The 19,350-nt window shown below is 43.8% G+C and overlaps 1 protein-coding gene and 1 pseudogene across 4 annotated transcripts in view; one reads left to right on the forward strand and one right to left on the reverse strand.

The window, feature by feature from the left end:
• Window positions 1-1,322: 1,322 nt before the first annotated feature.
• VCL (vinculin) overlaps window positions 1,323-19,350 on the forward strand; it is a 118,282-nt gene continuing 100,254 nt past the window's right edge. The window contains exon 1 of one of the 4 annotated variants that reach the window (XM_043983335.1): window positions 1,323-1,690. In XM_043983335.1, the coding sequence (XP_043839270.1) occupies window positions 1,523-1,690 (168 nt within the window). In that variant the 5' untranslated portion in view covers window positions 1,323-1,522. The remainder of the gene's footprint in view (window positions 1,691-19,350) is intronic. The other 3 variants (XM_043983336.1, XM_043983337.1, XM_043983338.1) reach the window with 3 other exon arrangements.
• Window positions 10,205-10,664, reverse strand: LOC122740728 (annotated as a pseudogene).

The raw sequence follows: 19,350 nt of genomic DNA on the forward strand, positions 1-19,350 counted from the left end.
TGTGACCCTGGGCAAGTTACTTAACCCCAATTGCCTCACTAAAAACAAACAAACAAACAAAAAAGTGCAGCAGAGAGACAAGACTTCAACCTGAGTCCTCTGGCTTCAAATATTTGTCATTATTGTAACACTCTACATACTACATCTTTATCAAGTGTTGCTATTTTTTGTGTTAAAAGGCACATGGAATCCTCTACACATGTAGCAACAGGAGATAATTTTGTTCCTTAAGTTTCCCTCCAGTGATTAATATCAAAAGACTGAGACCAGAACAAAAGACAAGGAGATGTGTGTGCACCAATGTCGTGGAAGACGAGAGTCCAACCAGAAAAGGGATTTCCTATAGATGGTGAGGCCCTCCAAACGCTATGTGTAGAGGGCATCCTTAACTCTTGCAGTCTCCTAAATTAGAACTATAATCACCCAAAAGGGTTTGACTTCATCATTCACATGAGAAAAACCAAGGGGATGAGTCTTGTCCATTGGAAGCTGAAGCAGAAGGGAGACTGGGAAGCTCTTTTTCTTGACATGTTTAGTTTGAGGTCATTAGAGCTTGAAGGGACTTTAGAAATTATCTAATAATATTTGACAGCATTTTAAAGGGCCAAAATGCTTGACTCTCACAGCAATCCTGTGAGAGAGGTGTCCTTATCCCCGTTTACAGAGGAGGAAACTGAGGCAAGTGATTTACTCAGATAAGAAGTGTCCGAAGTACTCAGGTCTTCCTCGATCCAAGTTCCAAACTCCAGTTGCTTCTACTGCAGGTATTATTCCTGTTTTACAGATCAAGAAACGGAGTGACCGGTCTTGGGTGTAAAAGGGGAGGGGGTCTGAGGGCGCATTCAAACCCGTGTCCAAGACTTCGGGTCCAGCATTCTATGCAACACAGCAGGCTGACCAATGCCCTTACTGGACAGATTTGGAAATTGAGGCCCAAGTCTACGGGGAAGGGCCTGGTGGTGAAGATTTTATTCAGTAGGAGAGGGCGTAGTCTGAACACGGAAAACCGGGCTTCCCGGCAGGAGCGGCTGCAGCTCCACTGCGCTCCTTCTAGGGAGGGGGAAAGGGGCGGATCCTCGAAAGGGGGGCGGGGCCAACAATCTCCTTGGGCGCTCCGCTCCCACTATGCCCTTATAAGGCGCGCCCCCTCGCCAGAGCTCGGGAATCCGGCCTCAATCCCTGCGGCGCAGCCCCTCTCCTCGGCCCCGCTCCGCCCCCATTCCCGAGGGCGGGGCCGAGGAGAGGGGCTGAGGCCGCGGCGGGAGGGAGGGCGGAGTTTCCTGGAGGAAGTCCAATGAGAATGGCCTCCCGGATCTGAACGGATCCGCGATTGGGTGCGGTGACGCGAGGGGCGGGGCGGCCTCGAGATCGGTTACGCTAAGGGAAGCCTGGAGTCGGCAGTCGCAGCCTACTTCGCCTCCGCCGGCAGCCGTCCCGCAGCACTCTCTAGCTCCTAGTCGCCGCCCGCCGGCCGGTCTCCGTCGCCCCTAGCCCGCGGTCCGCCGCCCCGCCCGTCGCCACCATGCCGGTGTTCCACACGCGTACGATCGAGAGCATCCTGGAGCCGGTGGCTCAGCAGATCTCGCACCTGGTGATCATGCACGAGGAGGGCGAGGTGGACGGCAAAGCCATCCCTGACCTCACCGCGCCCGTGGCCGCGGTGCAGGCGGCAGTCAGCAACCTCGTCCGGGTGAGCGCCGGCCCTGCCAGGGCGGGAAGGGAGGGAGGGAGCGGGCGGCGGGTGGCCCTTTCCCTGTCCGGGAGCGCCTGGGACCCCGGCCCCGCCGCCTTCCCGGCGCACGGCCCCTCCTCTGCCCCTACCCCTGCCCTGCCGGGTGCTGCCGCCTCCCGCCGGATCCGCCTCCGCCCCGATCGCGCTCCTGCTCAATTAACCCTTCGTGTCCCGACCTCCCCTGTCCCAGGCCCTCGCGCGGACACCACCCTCCATCCTGCCACCAAACTTACTTGGAAGCCCCGTTGTCACCCTCCACCCCGCCTCTGAGAGTCCACCCATCCTTCTGGAATCTTGGTCCAGCTTACCTCACTTTACCCTTTATGCTGAGCCACCTTCCCAGGCCCATCCATGGTTTTCACTGCTTCTTTTTCTTCCCACCCCGGGGCTCCCCCTTCTCCTTTCTTCCCTTCTCCTTCTTTTCTTTCCTCCCTCCCCCTCAACTCCCCTTTTCATTTCCCCTCTCCCCACCTCTCACTTTCCTTCGTTTCCTTCCCTCCCCTCCTCCTCCCCCCTCCGATCGTCTTCCCCCCCTCCTTTCCTTCCCTCTCCTCTCCCTCTCCCCTTTTCTTCCCTCTCTCTTTCCCCTCCCTTTCTCCTTTTTTCCTTGCCTCTTTCCTCCCCTTCTCTTCTTCCCCCTTTCCTTCCCTTCCCATCTCCCTCCCCTCCCTCTTCCCCCCAACATCCCTGAGTCAGTTTCACCTTTCTTCCCACTTTGAGCATATGTAGATCCAGTATTGAGTCGGTGTTGAGTATGCAGTCAGCCTGTTCCTATTCCGAGATTCTCCTCCTTATCTTCTAAACCTTCTCATCCAGGTTCCCTTTTACCTGCTGTCAGACTGCTTCCTCCCCCTCACTGGCCTTTCCCAGACCCGGGTCCCTCCCACTGTTCCTCCTCCTCCTGGCAGGAAGCAAGATGGAGCTGCTTGGAGAGGCCTGTGGGAATGACCAGCGAGGCTCCCTGAGAGCAGGAAGGAGGGGAGCCCCTGGGTTATAGCAGCCCTTTTGCACGGGGGAGCAGCCCACCCTCTCAGCTAGCGATTTGATTTTTCCAGATGCCATGACTAATTCCCCAAGTGATCGCTGTGGGAGGCTGAGCCCACTTAGGAAGGGGGGTGGGGAGAGCTGTTGGCTGCATGACACACAGGCACTAGTGACTGATGGGACCAGGGTTCCATAGCCACTTGCACACTTTGCTCTCTCTTGTGCCAGAGAGGATAGATAGGTTTTTCGATTCTTGTGAAAAACCGCTATGGACAAAAATGAACTCTCCCACAGAGGGGTGTGTTTGAACAGCCCTATAAATGCTGAAGAAGAGCCCAGGGAGGGTAGGCAGGTTGAGAAGCCTGGGAGCTGGGTGGGGCTTTGATTACTTATCTGATGGGGGATACTTACCCACTGTTTGTGTCAAGACTGCCCCTGATGCTGGTTTAGTTAGGGCAGTACTGTCCCTTTAGCTGCTGGCAGTCCTGTCAGTAAATATGAAGTGCCTACTATGTGCAAGGCAATTTAGTGACGATCTCTGAATTTAAACAATTCAACACAGCAGCATCATAACTAGGAAGACTTAAGTGGTTACCATGTGTGTAAGCCAAAGTTCTGAGGTGAAGTCCTTATTTAGCCACAAACTCTTAGTGTATCGATGAACCAAGAGTTCCAGCATTTGGTGAGGCAATTGGGGTTAAGTGACTTGCCCAGAGTCACACAGCTAGTAAGTGTTAAGTGTCTGAGGCCGGATTTGAACTCAGGTCCTCCTGAATCCAGGACAGTGCTCTATCCACTGTGCCATCTAGCTGCCCCTGAACCCAATTTGTGTACACAACCTAGCTTCCCAACTAGATTGAAAGCTTTTGAACAGCAGAGACTGTGTGTACTTCATAAGACTCTGTATTCCCCTCAGCACCTCATCAATGAGTATTTAATTACAGAATGAATGGACTAGAGGCCAGGGGAACCACTCCAGAAGCTTTGTAAGGAGATTTCACACAAAGGAAGACAGTGATGTGGAAATGGAAGAAGATTGAGTCAGAAACTGTTGAAGAATTAGCAGGATTTGGGGATGAATTTGAGAGTGGGCAGAAGGGGTGCTTAAGTTTTTTTAAGGAATAAAATGCATGTGATTACTTAGAAAGTAATGAGACTTTTTCTTTGTCATTGTTCAGTCATTTCAGTCATGTCCAACTTTTTGGGATCCCATGTGGTTGCTTTTTGTTGTTGTTGTTTGCAAAGATGCTGAATGGTTTGCCATTTCCTTCTCCAGCTCATTTTACAGATGAAACAACTGAGACAAACAGAGTTAAGTGACTTGCCCAGGGTCACACAGCTAGTAAGTGTCTGAGACTGGATTCGAACTTGGCTCTAGGGTCAGCTTTTAAAAAACACACGTGTGCCACAACTCCTTTATGCAAATTAGTAATTTTTTAAAGGATTCACCTTGGGGGAGTATAAATATGTAAGTGCTACAAAAGTTTTTTGGAGTTCCTTTTTTTTCAATTGCCTTTGGACCAGTTTATGAACCACACACACACTCTCACATTCTCATTCCTTTACAGTTAAACCTAGTTTTTTATCCCAAAGGATGTTAGTTTGATCACCCTCCTAATTAACCAGCTTCAAAAGACTTTTTGGCTGTTTATAGGCATCACATCCCCTAGAAAAGGATGACAAGTTTTCTGACTGGAACAGTGCTCATTTGGATATTGAAGTCACTTATTCAGTCACTTCATAGTAAAGCTATGAAGAGACCTCTTGTTACTTCTCTTTGGTTCTTTACTCCAGCACTCAGGGAGGAGGTGGAAGAGGAATATTTATTTACTTGTTCTTTTCCTCAATCCCTGTGCGGTTTTAATTTGAATAGTATTTCTAATGGAGCAGTAAAAAATAGCAGGGGGAGGTAGGAGTGTTCAGAGTAGGGTGGGCAGAAAAGAATGGGTGCAGAAACCTGGGAGGGGCAGCAATGTCTAATGTCACAGGCCTCCGTTGATAATTTACTACTGTGTTTTGCAGTGTGGCATATATTGTAGTTTTGTCTTTTTCCTCTGAGGAAAAACCCAACAACCTTTAGCCATTAATCTCTGTTTTGACAGTTTTAATTCATAATTCAGAGAATTTAGAGCTGTATGAGCCCTTCAGAGGCAGCTAGGTGGTGCTGTGGGTAAAGTGCCGGCCTGAGTCAGGAAGACCCTGAGTTCAAATCCAGTCTCAGACCCTGGGCAAGTCATTTTACCTCTGTTTGCTTTAGTTTCCTCATCTGTAAATATGGGGATAATAATGGCACTTATAATAATAGCACTTTCCAGGGTTGTTGTGAGAATCAAATGGGATAATAATTGTAAAGTGCCTGGCATATTGCTTGGTACTAAGTAAGCAGATAAATGTTAGCTGATACTGCTACTTCAGCCTTGTCAATTACAGATCATTGGACCATACATTTATTTCAAGCTAGTCATTCTGTCTAGCCACTTCATTTTACAAATAAAGAAACTGAGGCCCATACAGGCCAGGTGATTATTGAGACAGTAACTGGGTTTGAACCTTGGTCCTCTAAATCTGGTGCTTTTTGCCATAAGCTACTGTTGAGGCTCAGGGAAGTTAGGTGACTTCCCCAAGGTCACTGAGTATCTTCTTTCCTGATTTAGAAATTTAGAAAGTCCCTCCCAGAGGGCAGGGACTGTCTTGCTTTTCTACTTAGCCCAGTGTTTGGCTCAGAGACAGCATTTAATAAATGCTTTTACATTCCATTCTGTCCTGACTCCAAATTTTGTATGGTTTTTATTCGTTTTAAGGCATTTTGCTTTACATCTTTGTATCTGATATCGTGTTTTAATTTTAACCCTCTCTAGACCCAGGACATTTTAATTTTATTTATTTTTTCCTTTTGGTCATGACTTGAACCACATCCAAAATATCTAGTTTTCTGTTAGAGCCAACTCTGGGATAAATGACTGCCATGCCATACAACTTTAGGGAAAGAGTGCTTATTGATTTTGTTTGTTTGTTTGTTTGTTTTTGCAGGGCAATGGGGGTTAAGTGACTTGCTCAGGGTCACACAGCTAGTAAGTGTCAAGTGTCTGAGGCCAAATTTGAACTCAGGTACTCCTGAATCTAGGGCTGGTGCTTTATCCACTGTGCCACCTAGCTGCCCCCGCTTAATGATTTTTTTAATAAAAAAAGCAGAGTCGGTTGTTTATTACCAATTTAAAAACCTGAAGTTATTTTAGTTTCAAGTTGTGCTTTCTTGTTAGGGGAAATAGGAGAATTTATGCTAATTCCAAAGTTATGAGAGTTTTTGTTGTTGTTGGGTTTAGAAGTGGAAAAATAGGGGCAGCTAGATGGCACAGTGGATAGAGCACCAGCCCTGGAGTCAGGAGGACCTGAGTTCACATCTGGCCTCAGACATTTGACAATTACTAGCTGTATGACCCTGGGCAAGTCACTTAACCCCAATTGCCTCACCAAAAAAAAAAAAAGTGGAAAAATACATTGCTAGTCCAGTCATATTTTTTGTTCCGGTTTTGGCTAGTTTACCTGTTCTGAGTCAAGTTTTGGCGTGGCATAAAAATTACTATATGAAGGGAATTATATTAAAGTAGCATTCTATTTTATTTCCCTTCCCTTCCCTTCCCTTCCCTTCCCTTCCCTTCCCTTCCCTTCCCTTCCCTTCCCTTCCCTTCCCTTCCCTTCCCTTCCCTTCCCTTCCCTTCCCTTCCCTTCCCTTCCCTTCCCTTCCCTTCCCTTCCCTTCCCTTCCCTTCCCTTCCCTTCCCTTCCCTTCCCTTCCCTTCCCTTCCCTTCCCTTCCCTTCCCTTCCCTTCCCTTCCCTTCCCTTCCCTTCCTCCCTTCCTCCCTTCCTCCCTTCCTTCCCTCCTTCCCTCCTTCCCTCCCTTTCTTCCTAGTTTTAGAGTGTTGAGGCATGCACACAAGCATTTTAAGCCTGCATGTGGTTGCTGAATTTGACACCTTTTAAAACTTTGTAACACTTACATCAGATATGTTGTGACTTTACAAATCAGGGAAGTTAAAGCTTTGGCCCAGAGCTAAGAGAGAGGTGTTAGAAGAGCTAGATGGGTTCCACATACTCCTTTAATAACCAAAATTCACTTATGTGGATAGATACTTGTGGGAATTAGGTTCATTTAAAAGTTTCCTACAAATTAAGTGTGAATTTAAAAGTTTGTTCATCTTGATCTTATTATAATGCTGTGCTCTCCTAAAGCTATTTCATAGATCAGCATTTCCCAGATGAATCTGTCCCAGAATAATTGCGGACTCTTAAATCAACAGAACCTTTTCCTCATGGCCTGGGTGTAGATTGTTTGCCTCTAGCATAAATCTGGGTTGGGAAAACTCTGATGTAAAAGAGAAGAAATGAAGTCTATTTTCAGTCCTAAGAATGACTTCATGTATTTTTGATATCACAAATTCATATTGTAGTAGGGAAAAAACCCACTAACTTGACATTTTCTCACAAAGCCCCCTTCTTATTGCATGAAATGCCCCAGGGGGCTAGGAAGCACAGAGTCTGAAAGGATGACAAAGCTGGTGATAGGGGCACAGTGCTGTGGAGCAGGGCCAACGAGCTGGAGGAAGAAGCACCATGGCCAACATGTAGTAGCAGTGTTGTTGCCTCTGTACGTGCACCCATATGTGTTTTCTCCTCTTTACATCATAATGACAATTTCTTTATATATATTTAAAGTGAGGCAATTGGGGTTACGTGACTTGCCTAGGGTCACACAGCTAGTAAGTGTCAAGTGTCTGAGGCCAGATTTGAATTCAGGTCCTCCTGACTCCAGGGCTGGTGCTCTATCCACTGTGCCACCTAGCTGCCCTGCAGTTTCTTTATAATAAACTTTTTGCAGCCCAGACATTTGATACCATCACATTCTAGCACAGCTAAGAAGTTTTAAATTTGACATGTTTTACTACACACACACACACACACACACACACACACACAAAGACACAAACACACACGGGTTGGGCTGTCCAATATTGAGGATTTTAAAAAGGGTCCAGTCTATTTGGAGTTGTGGTCCTTCATTTCACTTTCATTCCAACTCTGAGGGGCACTTATTAAATTAACAACAGGAGAGTATCTGAAAATGCAGGATTCTACATCTTCTTGATAGGAATGTCTTTTTTAGGGTAAAGAAACATAAGCCAAGTAACTTTTTTTTTTTTTTTTAGTGAGGCAATTGGGGTTAAGTGACTTGCCCAGTGTCACACAGCTAGTAAGTGTTAAGTGTCTGAGGCCCGATTTGAACTCAGGTACTCCTGACTCCAGGGCCAGTGCTCTATCCACTGCGCCACCTAGCTGCCCCCAAGTAACTCTTGATAAAGATATTAGATTCCTTGAATTTTGTGTCAGGAAACAAACAGAAAGATTGGGTATTTTTTTTTAATGTCAGCTAAGGCATTCTAGCCAAATGTGGCCAAACTTATTCATTAATCTCTGTCAAGAGGATGATAGTGGGGTGAATTTCTGTGTAACAAGCTATCATTAGCATTAGAGCAATCTAAAAGACTCAGTAATGTTCAGTGAAGCATATACAGGTTTTGAATTGGCAGTGTCCCCAGGTTTGTCCCTAAGATAATAAAACATATACTCATAGGCTAAGTTTAGGGGCAGGAAGGAACCTGGAAAAATCATCTAGGCAGTCACCCTACATTTAGGTAGGGGCCCCATAAACTAGAATAATACTACTAGCTGACATTTATATAGTGCTTCATGGTTTGCCCTTTATATAAATCACTTAATTGGCTCCTTTCCACAAGCTTGTGGGCTAAATACTATGTATATTATTATCCTTTTCTTAGTTGAGGAAAATGAGGCTTAGACAAATTAAATGATTTTCCCACAGTCAAACAACTGGTCAGTGTGTAAGGCAGGATTCAAACTCGGGTCCAGCCTGATTAGCATTGGAGTCCTTGGGGCAGCTAGGTGGTGCAGTGGATAAAGCACCAGCCCTGGATTCAGGAGGACCTGAGTTCAAATCCGACCTCAGACACTTGACACTTACTAGCTGTGTGACCCTGGGCAAGTCACTTAACCCTCACTGCCCCACAAAACCAAAACAAAACCCAAAAAACCAAACAAGCAATGGAGTCCTCTTTCCGTTATTCCACTGTGCCTCTCCTTCATAAAGATCTCTAGGGAAAGGGATTGCATAATTATCCTTGCCAATCCATCCTAATGTTCAGCCAGCCCACATACACTGTTAGGAAACTCACTTGGCATTTAGTTCCAGTCCTTCATTGTAGGCAGGATGAAAGTACAGCATGAGACTCAGGAAACATAGAGAAGAACATTGACTCAGATGTTTTTTGTTTAGGTTTTTTTTTTTTGCAAGGCAGTGAAAGTTAAGTGACTTTCCAGGGTCCACAGCTAGTAAGTGTTAAGTGTCTGAGGTCGGATTTGAACTCAGGTCCTCTTGAATCCAGGGCTTGTGCTTAATATACTGTGCCACCTAGCTACCACTCAGATGGCTTTTTTTCTACTTATTTATTTTTCTATTTACTTATTCATTCATTCATTTATTTTTGTGGGGGCAGTGAAGGTTAAGTGACTTGCCCAAGGTCACACAGCTAGTAAGTGTCAAGTGGCTGAGGTCGGATTTGAACTCAGGTCCTGGTGCTTTATCCACTGTGTCACCTAGCTACCCCATCAGATGGCTTTTTTAAAAAAAGGAACACTTCTGTTTTAAAGTCTGTACTTCTCCAACCATTGGGACTCCAGGGTTGGCTTGGCAGCTGCTGATCATACAGGAGTGTTCGTGGTTTATCAGTATTGGGGCTGCTTTTCCTTTGACTGCTCTCCATGCATATGGCCATTGGAATGGAGCATGCCCATTCCATCAAGAAGAGTGGGGAGGGAAAGGAAAGCTGCCTCTTTTTTCTTTACAGTTTTAGAAGAAAATGAAAACTAATAGTGAAAAGAGAAGTGGGTGTGGAATGAGAAGACCTGGGTTCATTTCTTGGCCATGCCACTTTATGCCCTTGGATAAGGCACTTCTCCAGGGACGTTAGTTTCTTCATCTGAAATCATCTCATCCTACTTCAAAGAATCCTCATAATCCTATGATTATATGTGGATTAAAAAAAACTTAAAAGAGAACGTTAAAATATACTAAATAAACTATACAAATCAAGCAGCAATATTCATCTGCCATTAGGAAGACATGAGTTCTTTTTCTAGAGGTGCTGGCCATTACATATACATACATACATATATATGTGTATGTGTGTGTGTGTGTGTGTATACATATATATACATATATATATATATTAGGAGCAGTTAGCAAATTTAATTTGGTGAAAGCAGAGAGCAGGTAGGCCAAAGAGGACATGTGGTGGGGGTTGGAAGGAAGGATGTTGGTAACCCTGACAATGTAGTTCGATGCTTCAGGGGTGAGAGGATCATTTTCACACTGAGAAAGTTAGGGGATTCTTTGTGGAAAGGGGACTTTTGTTCTTAGCTGTTCAGCACCATCCAGACTAGCTCTTCATAGTGGATACAACCATTGCTGTTCTCATGCCCTGCCACCAACACTTCCACTTCTTCCTCAGTCTTCTTCTCACACAGAGTGATGAGGACATGCCGTATTTCAGCCCCCATGACTGCCGTTCCCTTCCTTATCAAACACCCGAAGCCCCTCTACATAGTCTTCATATGTGCCCTGGTCCTTATTCTTTGCTATGGTCTGCAGCATTGGCAGAAAGTGTTCAAAGTTCAGCACCTTCACATTCATCTCATCACTCTTGGGATTCCCTAAGACCTTGAGCACCTCAGCATTGGTGGGATTCTGGCCCAGGGCCCACATCATGTCCCCACGCTCACACTGACTGTATGAAATCTTTCCATCCCCCGTGCGGTCAAACAGATAGAAGGCCTCCTTGAACTCAGCAGTCTGGTCCTCCATAAAGTCACACATCTTGGCCATGCAGCTCTGTCTCCATTGCTGCCTCTGCTGCTGCAGCTTCTGTTATATATAATGGCTCTGTTGGCTATTATATATTCTTTTTTTTTTTCATTTTTTTTTTTTTTTTAGTGAGGCAATTGGGGTTAAGTGACTTGCCCAGGGTCACACAGCTAGTGAGTGTTAAGTGTCTGAGGCCGGATTTGAACTCAGGTACTCCTGACTCCAGGGCTGGTGCTCTATCCACTGCGCCATCTAGCTGCCCCCTACTATATATTCTTAACTGGACTTGTTTGGAGATATAGCCTCTGAATATGGAGTTAAGTAAAGCTAAGGTGAATAGGCCTTAACAACTGTTTGCCCTCATCAGCACTGTGTTTTTTTGTTTTTTGTTTTTGCTGGGCAATGGGGGTTAAGTGACTTGCCCGGGGTCACACAGCTAGTATGTGTCAAGTGTCTGAGGCCAGATTTGAACTCAGGCACTCCTGACTCCAGGGCCGGTGCTTTATCCACTGCGCCACCTAGCTGCCCCTAGCGCTGTGTTTTAACTTACTATTATCCACTCTCAGGTTGTGAGCTTGCTGTGAGAAAACAGATAGAATATTACTTTCCTTTCCTTCTGGACTTTCAACCATAGAGTTTACAAGTATGAAAATAAAAACATACATATACATATAAAACCATGGACACACGCCAACCTAATTTCCTTTTTTTTCTTTTGGCAGGGAAATGGGGGTTAAGTGACTTGCCCAGGGTCACACAGCTAGTAAGTGTCAAGTGTCTGAGGCCGGATTTGAACTCAGGTCCTCTTGAATCCAGGGCCGGTGCTTTATCCGCTACGCCACCTAGCTGCCCCTAACTTCCTTTTTCTGCTTAGAATCTCATTAAGAAAAAACCAAATCCCAAACTATTTCATTGGCTTGGTCAAGAATTGACAAAGAGGAGTGGGGAAATCCATCCAGGCTGTTGCTACACCTAAAGGTTATTTTTATGATGCATGTTGGAGAGCCAGTGCCCTAACTTAAAGAAACGCCAGTTGGTTAGTGCCATACAGAGTGAAGTAAAGAGACATCTAGGCTCTCCTGGAACTCCCAAGTCATTGGGCTGGTTTAAGATATTCATATTATCAAGCCAATCTGTCTTGAGCAACCACGCAAAATGTGCAGCCTTGTTCAATGTAGAGTATATACATATAATAGAGGCAAGGGAATGAAAATCCAAGTGAGTGTTTAGTTCCAGACCAGTTGAGACTGGAAACAAATTGTCACTTCATTTTCACTTATTTGGAATAGGCTGACTTTTCCAACAAATACCAGACTGAAAAATTCTGGTTGTGCACTTTCTCAGATAAGTTATCTGGCTATTTAAAGAAGAAATATTTTCGAATCTGGGCAGTTGTGATGACAATAATAATACCCTAGAGTTCTGAAGATGGAAGCCATTACAAATAACGGATGCTACCAGGAGACTTGGGCCAATATAAAAAACCATTTGGCTGGAGCTTCTAGACCATCGGCCCATGTTTCTGAGCTACTTTGTCAATCAGCTTTGTTGTCCTTGAGTCATTTCAGTCGTTTCTGACTCTTCATGACCCTATTTGGAGTTTTCTTGGCAAAGATACTGGAGTGGTTTGCCATTTCCTTCTTCAGCTCATTAAACAGATGAGGAAACTGAGGCAAACAAGATTAAGTAACTTGCCCAGGGTCACACAGATGGTAAGTGTCTGAGACTGGATTTGAACTCATGATAGTCTTCCTGAATATCCACTCGGCCACCTACCTAGCTGCCCATGATCAAACGGTTAGCCATCGTATAATTGAGTATAGATTTGGAATTATTTCTCAAAGATGAGAGTAGCATACCTTTTTTTTTTTTCTTTTTTTCCTTTTTTTTTTTAGTGAGGCAATTGGGGTTAAGTGACTTGCCCAGGGTCACACAGCTAGTAAGTGTTAAGTGTCTGAGGTCGGATTTGAACTCAGGTCCTCCTGACTCCAGGGCTGGTTCTCTATCCACTGTTCCACCTAGCTGCCCCCAGTAGCACACCTTGAAATGTTTAATCTCTCTCTCTCTCTCTTTTTTTTTTTAGTGAGGCATATGGGGTTAAGTGACTTGCCCAGGGTCACACAGCTAGTAAGTGTTAAGTGTCTGAGGCCGGATTTGAACTCAGGTCCTCCTCACTCCAGGGCTGGTGCTCTATCCACTGCGCCACCTAGCTGCCCCATGTTTAATCTCTTTTGCTACCACCTTCAGATATTGGTATTAGAAGGTAATGGGAAAAGGACTGAACTGGGTTGTCATAATTATAATAGCTAGCATTTATATAGTGCTTTAAGATTCATAAAAGTGCTTTACAAACATTACATAATTTGTCCTTATGATAACCCTTGGAGTAGGGGCTGTTATTATCTCCATTTTATAGATTGGGAATCTGAGGCAGACAGGTTAAGTGACTTGCCTAGAGTCACACAGCTAGTGAGTGAATGAGGCTAGATTTGAACCTGGGGCTTCCTGACTCTAGGCCCAGGGCTTTGCCCACCTGGTATTGCCTGGCTGCCTTAACTATATATGTGGTTTTTAGTTTCAGCTTTTCCACAATCCAGTTTCTTATCACCTTGGGCAAATCACTTTACCTCTGGGGGTCTGTTTCCTTATGTGCCAAATGAAGGGATTGGATTAGATGATCTATAAGGTTTTTCACAGCTCAAAGATTCCATGATCCAAATGCCCATATATGTTCCATAGTCATTAGTTTTACTAAGCTCCTGCTAGTTAGAGAACATTGCTTTCAATGAAATCTTATTGTTTTGTTTTTGTTTCTCTAAGACTTAAAACATTTTAAGTATATCCCAACAACAGCTAACAAAGTGTGGCCCACAGAATTGTGGGGAGGGAGAGAGAATCTTAGACCTTAAATGTTTTATAAATATTGTCAAGTTGTAGGAAATGGAATCCATGGCCTACTGTATCAAAAATTTTCCACCCTTGTAGTTTTCCACTGAATGACTCAGTGGGAAAGTGGTTAAACTCTACTGTGACGAACACCCCCCCCCCCCAATAATCCAAGTCAAAGCCATAGCCTCCCTTGAAATAAGCTTTAGTTGATCTCTTGAGTAAGGATTACATGGAAGAAGGGAAATGGCCCACATCATTTCTAAAAATGGAGGACCTCTGTTCTGACTTATCCTCATTACAAACCTCCCTCTTCATTTGAGGGAACTGTCTCCTCACCTTGGGAGGCTGGACTCTGTGATAGATACTTTAAGTAGTCATTGCCAAAGGCAGTATTTTTAAAATGGCAGGTACAAGGAAGAAGAAACCAAATTCAGAGGAATTAAGTGATTTGCCTGAAGTTAGTATTCAGTCACTAGGACTAAAAAGACAGACTTGGCTTTCCCCACTATCTCTATTATTTGGAAATGAAATGAAATACATTTCTCTAGTTGTAACTCCTAATTCCAGGAACCTATGACTAAGGTTAAGTCACTTATCCAGACTCTTTAGTAGGCCTGAGTTGTCAAATAAAATAGGCAGGTCCCCAAACCAAATTAAAATGTAACGGGGAAATATTTAGCAAAGTAAAAATATTGTAGAAAATAGAGAATGTTAATGTGATATCACTACACCAGGCAACTCTTTTAGACTTTTAAGTTACAGAGCAGGGGCTAACCCACATTGGTAGAGGGAGTTTGCTCAGCTGGTAATTCCCTGTACTAATGAAAGGATAGAACTAATTCTTGTCTTCTGTCCAGAGATATATTATTTAACTTAAGGAACAAGAATTGTCCAATGCAGTTGTCGATCGTCCAAATTACCTGCCTATTGCAAAAACAAACAAGCAAAAAATCCTGGACATCGCTCCCTCCCGATCTAGCCTCTTTTGGAACACTTACATTGGTGAGGCAGCCTCTGGTTATTGAACAGCGGGGCAGCTAGGTGGCGCAGTGGATAGAGCACTGGCCCTGGAGTCAGGAGGACCTGAGTTCAAATCTGGTCTCAGACACTTAACACTTACTAGCTGTGTGACCGTGGGCAAGTCATAACCCGAGTTGCCTCACCAAAAAAAAAGAAGAAGAAGAAGAAACCATGGTTATTGAACAGCTCTGATTGTTAGGAAGTTCTTTCTCTTGAACTATACTTTGACATACCATTTTTACCCATTTGACCATATTTTGGATCACTAGAAATCTTTTCCCTTGTTTATTTGAGAGACAATTCTTCTAGTAATTGAATATAACCATACTATTCCTCCTAGATTTTCCCTTTCTCAGCTTCTCATATGCCTAAGACAGCTTTTTAACTTTTATCCAGTAAAGCAGATTGCCAATGGAAATTTTCAGCAAAGTGGCATATGCTGTGGGATAGCAGTGTAGAAAACACCATTCAGCCTTTTCAGGATTACTCCTTTGCATGGACCAATGGAGGCAATACCCACACTAGGATTGGAGTGCTGGTTATTATTCACAGTAACTAGCCTCATATAATTGTGAGTGACTCTCTTCTGTGGAGCACTTGCAAGAAATGTTTCCCCCCCCCAAATTGCTGTTAGATGTCATTTTGGGGGGGCAGGGAGGTGGGGTTGGGGCAGCTTAGAATTTTTTTTTTTGGTGGGGCAATGAGGGTTAAGTGACTTGCCCAGGGTCACACAGCTAGTAAGTGTCAAGTGTCTGAGGCCGGATTTGAACTCAGGTCCTCCTGAATCCAGGGCTGGTGCTTTATCCACTGCGCCACCTAGCTGCCCCTTATAACTTTTTAAAGGAATTATACCTGATGGATGATTTAAGGGATCTTAAAGAGTCAGCAGGACTACCCACAATTTTCTTATACTCTGATCTAGAACCCTATCTCCACATAAGATGTGACTGCTATATTAGAAAAGGTCAGCTTTAGGTAATATAAACTTCCAGAACATGTGGTCTTTCTCCCCTTAGATTTATATTAGGCTCCCTAGAACCTTCTGGTCTTGGTGTTTATTTACAGGTTCATGGGTTTAGAGCATCTCAGAAGTGGCCTCTGAGGTCATCTAATTCAGCCCCCATTTGAACAAGAATCCTTTCTTTGATACCCTCAGTAAGTGGTCTTCTGCCCTTTGCTTCAAGAGCTCTCTACTGAGGGGAATCCACAAACTCTCAAGGCAGCCCTTACCATTTTTGGACACCTCTAAGACAAAGTCTTTCTTTCAAGTGGAATTGTAACTTTGACTCATTGTTCATTATTCTCCTTTCTGAGGCTGAGTAGAAAATGCCTCATCGCTCTTCTTATGTTTCCCCAGTAAGACCTTTTTTCCAGTTCCTTGAAGGGATCCTTAGATGGCATGGTGTCAAGTCCCTTTGACACCCTGGTTGCTTTTTTCCTTCCTTCCTTAAGGGTGGTACCCAGGACTGAAGACAGTATCTCTAGGGATGATCTATCCAGGGCAGATTCACATGGAGTGGGACTGAACATCATTGCTTGACTCTTTTTTTTTTTTTTAATTTTTTGTGGGGCATTGGGGGTTAAGTGACTTGCCCGGGGTCACACAGCTAGTAAGTGTCAAGTGTCTGAGGCCAGATTTGAACTCAGGTACTCTTGAATCCAGGGCTGGTGCTTTATCCACTGTGCCACCTAGCTGCCCCTTGACTCTTTGTACTAACTTTTTTGGGGGCTGTCCTATACTGCTAATTGTGTGTGCTAGGGTATGAGCTATCCCTTACCACTTTGTACCTTCTGCAAATTGGATAGACAGTCCATCTCTGCATTTATCCAAGTTAGTGACAAACAGGTCAAAAAGCCCAGGACAAAGGAGAGGTTCCTGGGGCATTCTACCATCCACTTTTCTAGTTGACATCGAGTCTTTCATGACAACTCAGGATCCTTCTGGTCACGCCATTCTGCATCCATATACTAAGGCTGTTTAGATGTTACTTCCTTTATTTCCTTTGTGAAGCCACCACGAGAGCCTCTGTCAAAAGATTTGCTAAAATCTGGGTAGACCTTTGGGCTTTCCTCTGATCTGCCTGTTTTGTAAATGTCAAGAGAACAAATGAGGCTGGCTAGTCTGACCTGGCTTGTTCTTGAAGCTAAGCTAGCTGTTCATGACTGCTGCTCCCTTAAAGCTGTCTCTTTAATAAGAGACTATTTTTTTTTCTTTCTTTGAATCAAAGTTAAGTTCGCAGACTTCACTTTCTTCCCTTATTTGAGAAATGGCCAGTTTTTCCTTCTCAATTCCTGTAGCACCTCTCCCATCCTCTGTGATCTTTCAAAGATCACTGGCAGTGGTTTAGCAGTAAAATTCACTCATTCTGTTATTTCCTTGAGATGTGGTATGTTTGGGGTTGGTGATGTGAACTCCTGGGGAAGTTAGGTGTTCTGTTACTGTCTCCCTAAGCCACATATGTCCTTTCACTTTCAAAGATCATTCTTTCTGGTAGAGAAAAGAGAAGCAAAATGAGTTGAATTCTGCTTTTGTTCTCTCACCTACTATGATTATGCCATCCATTCCAAGCAGTGGTACTGTCTTTTCCTTATTTGGTCCTCTTTTCTTTAATAGGACTGAAGTGCCTTTTTTTTTTTTTTCCCCTCCTTAAAGCATTACTCAGCAACTGTAGCTCTTTTGGTCCTGACACTGGCTTTATGTGCTATGCTATACTTCTGTTTTCAGCTTCAGTTACTTGCCTTTCCTTTCATCTTCTCTATAAGTCTTAAAAACTAATCTATGTTGGTTGAGTTCCAAGTGTATCCACATTTATCTATTTGTCTCTTTGCCTAGCTTCCTCACTTCCTCCTAATTACAACTGTTTCTCCTTGGGTCTTCGGAATTTCATTTATGAGAGCTTTCCATCCATCTTGGGCTGATGGCCCTGAAGAATTTTAGGCCATGGGATCTAATAATAATAGTAATAATGATAACAATAATTAGCATTTATGTAGTGCTTACTATGTGCTAGGCACAAATATTATCTCTTGTTATCCTCTGTGAGGTAGGTGCTATTATTATCCCCATTTTCCGGTTTAAGAAGCTGAGGTAGACAGTGGTTAAGCGACTTGCCTAAGTGTCTGAGATAACTGTTTCAAGGGGTGCAGTAATGATGATAATAATAGCAGAGGCCTTCTCACTGCCCTCAATTCTAGTGCCTTCCCCCTGTTGTTTCCTGTTTATCCTGTATATAGCTTGCTTTATATATATTTGTTTGTATGTTGTCTCCCCCATTAGATTGTAAGCTCCTTGAGGTCAGGGACTGTCTTTTGCCTCTTTTTGAGACCCTGGCACTTAGCACAGTCCTTGGTACATGATAAGAAGCTTAATAAATGCTTATTGACTGATTGCTTACTATAAGCCAGGCACTGTGCTAAGCGCTTTACAATTACCTCATCTGATCTCACAACAGCTCTGGGAGGTAGGTACTGTTATTATCCCAATTTTATAGATGAGAAAACTGAGGCAAACAGAGTTAAAGTGACTTCTCCAGGGTCACACAGCTAGCAAATGTGGATTTGAACTTGGGTCTTCATGATTCCAGGCCCGATGCTCTATCTACTGTACCTCGTGGCTCTTCAGAGTATGCAATATACTCTTGCCTTATTTCCGTCTTCTGAACAGAGGGAGGTGTGCTTCATTACCTCTTCTTGGTATAGGTTTTTCATAGTTACTTAAGAGTTTGGCTTCCTTTAAGTGTTTTTAAAATTTATGTTGAAGTAATTGTGTATATTTTGCTTATTTCATTCTGCATCAGTTCAGACATCTATCATTGTTAAATTTCTCTTATTCAGCCCTTGTTACATAGCAGCGCTGATTTGACCCTTCTCAAAATAGGATTTGAATCACCAGAAATGGGTAATAGGCCTTGGGTTTGTCAGGTTCTCGAGAGATGTCCCTGGAAGACAGCCGGCCACTCTCTGGTTACTATCAAGTGGATGGATAACAAGCAGTCGTTCCCCCCCTCCCCCAACCCTGCCCAATTCCTCAGCACAGGTGCAGACCCCTGGCTGCTCTCCTTTCTTTCACTCTTGCAGGGTAATTTATCTCTTGAGGTCATCTGTGAATCCATAACATTATTCTTTGGAATGCAAGCAGCTGTTTCCTTCTCTGAAGTCCTGGTTTTCTCCCCAGTGGAAAGAGCTTCCTAGTTTTCATTTATCTCCAAATGTGCAGTTCTTCCTCTTCTTTCCCTTCCTTTTCTATGTTACATTTTCCCCTCCTCCTCCAACCTCCTGATATAGGTTGAGTTTTCCCCTCTGCTCCTTTCTTCCACTTTTAAAACAAGGAACACCATTCTCCCTGATAATCCGAAGAACAAAGAGGCCGTTTACCTTCTCTTTTAGGTGGTAGACTAACCTGTTCTTCCAGCATAGATTGTACTTGATTTCTGTATCCTAACAATATTTAGAATTACAGTATACGAGTGGTAATTTACAAATACCATGATTTCTACTAACAGTAGTAATCTGACAAGGCAGGAAAAGTTAGGTATATATTCTGACTTATTAGCAGTAAGATTTTCAAATTCTAAGGAATGATATATGTTTCTAATTTTAGTTCAGAGAAGGCTCTGATGTCTCTCTGTCTTCAGATGAATATGTTTTTTTGCTTATTTGGGATGACTGCTGACAATTTCAAAGGTTAAAAAAAAAAAAAAGCATGGTCAAAAATAGCCAGTGTCTCTAAAACCATAATTTCTTTTGTATGTCTGCAGCAGAAACATAAATGCCACATAATGAGTATTAA

The sequence above is a fragment of the Dromiciops gliroides genome, chromosome 2 (genome assembly GCF_019393635.1).
Source record: "Dromiciops gliroides isolate mDroGli1 chromosome 2, mDroGli1.pri, whole genome shotgun sequence".
NCBI classification, from domain to species: Eukaryota; Metazoa; Chordata; class Mammalia; order Microbiotheria; family Microbiotheriidae; genus Dromiciops; species Dromiciops gliroides.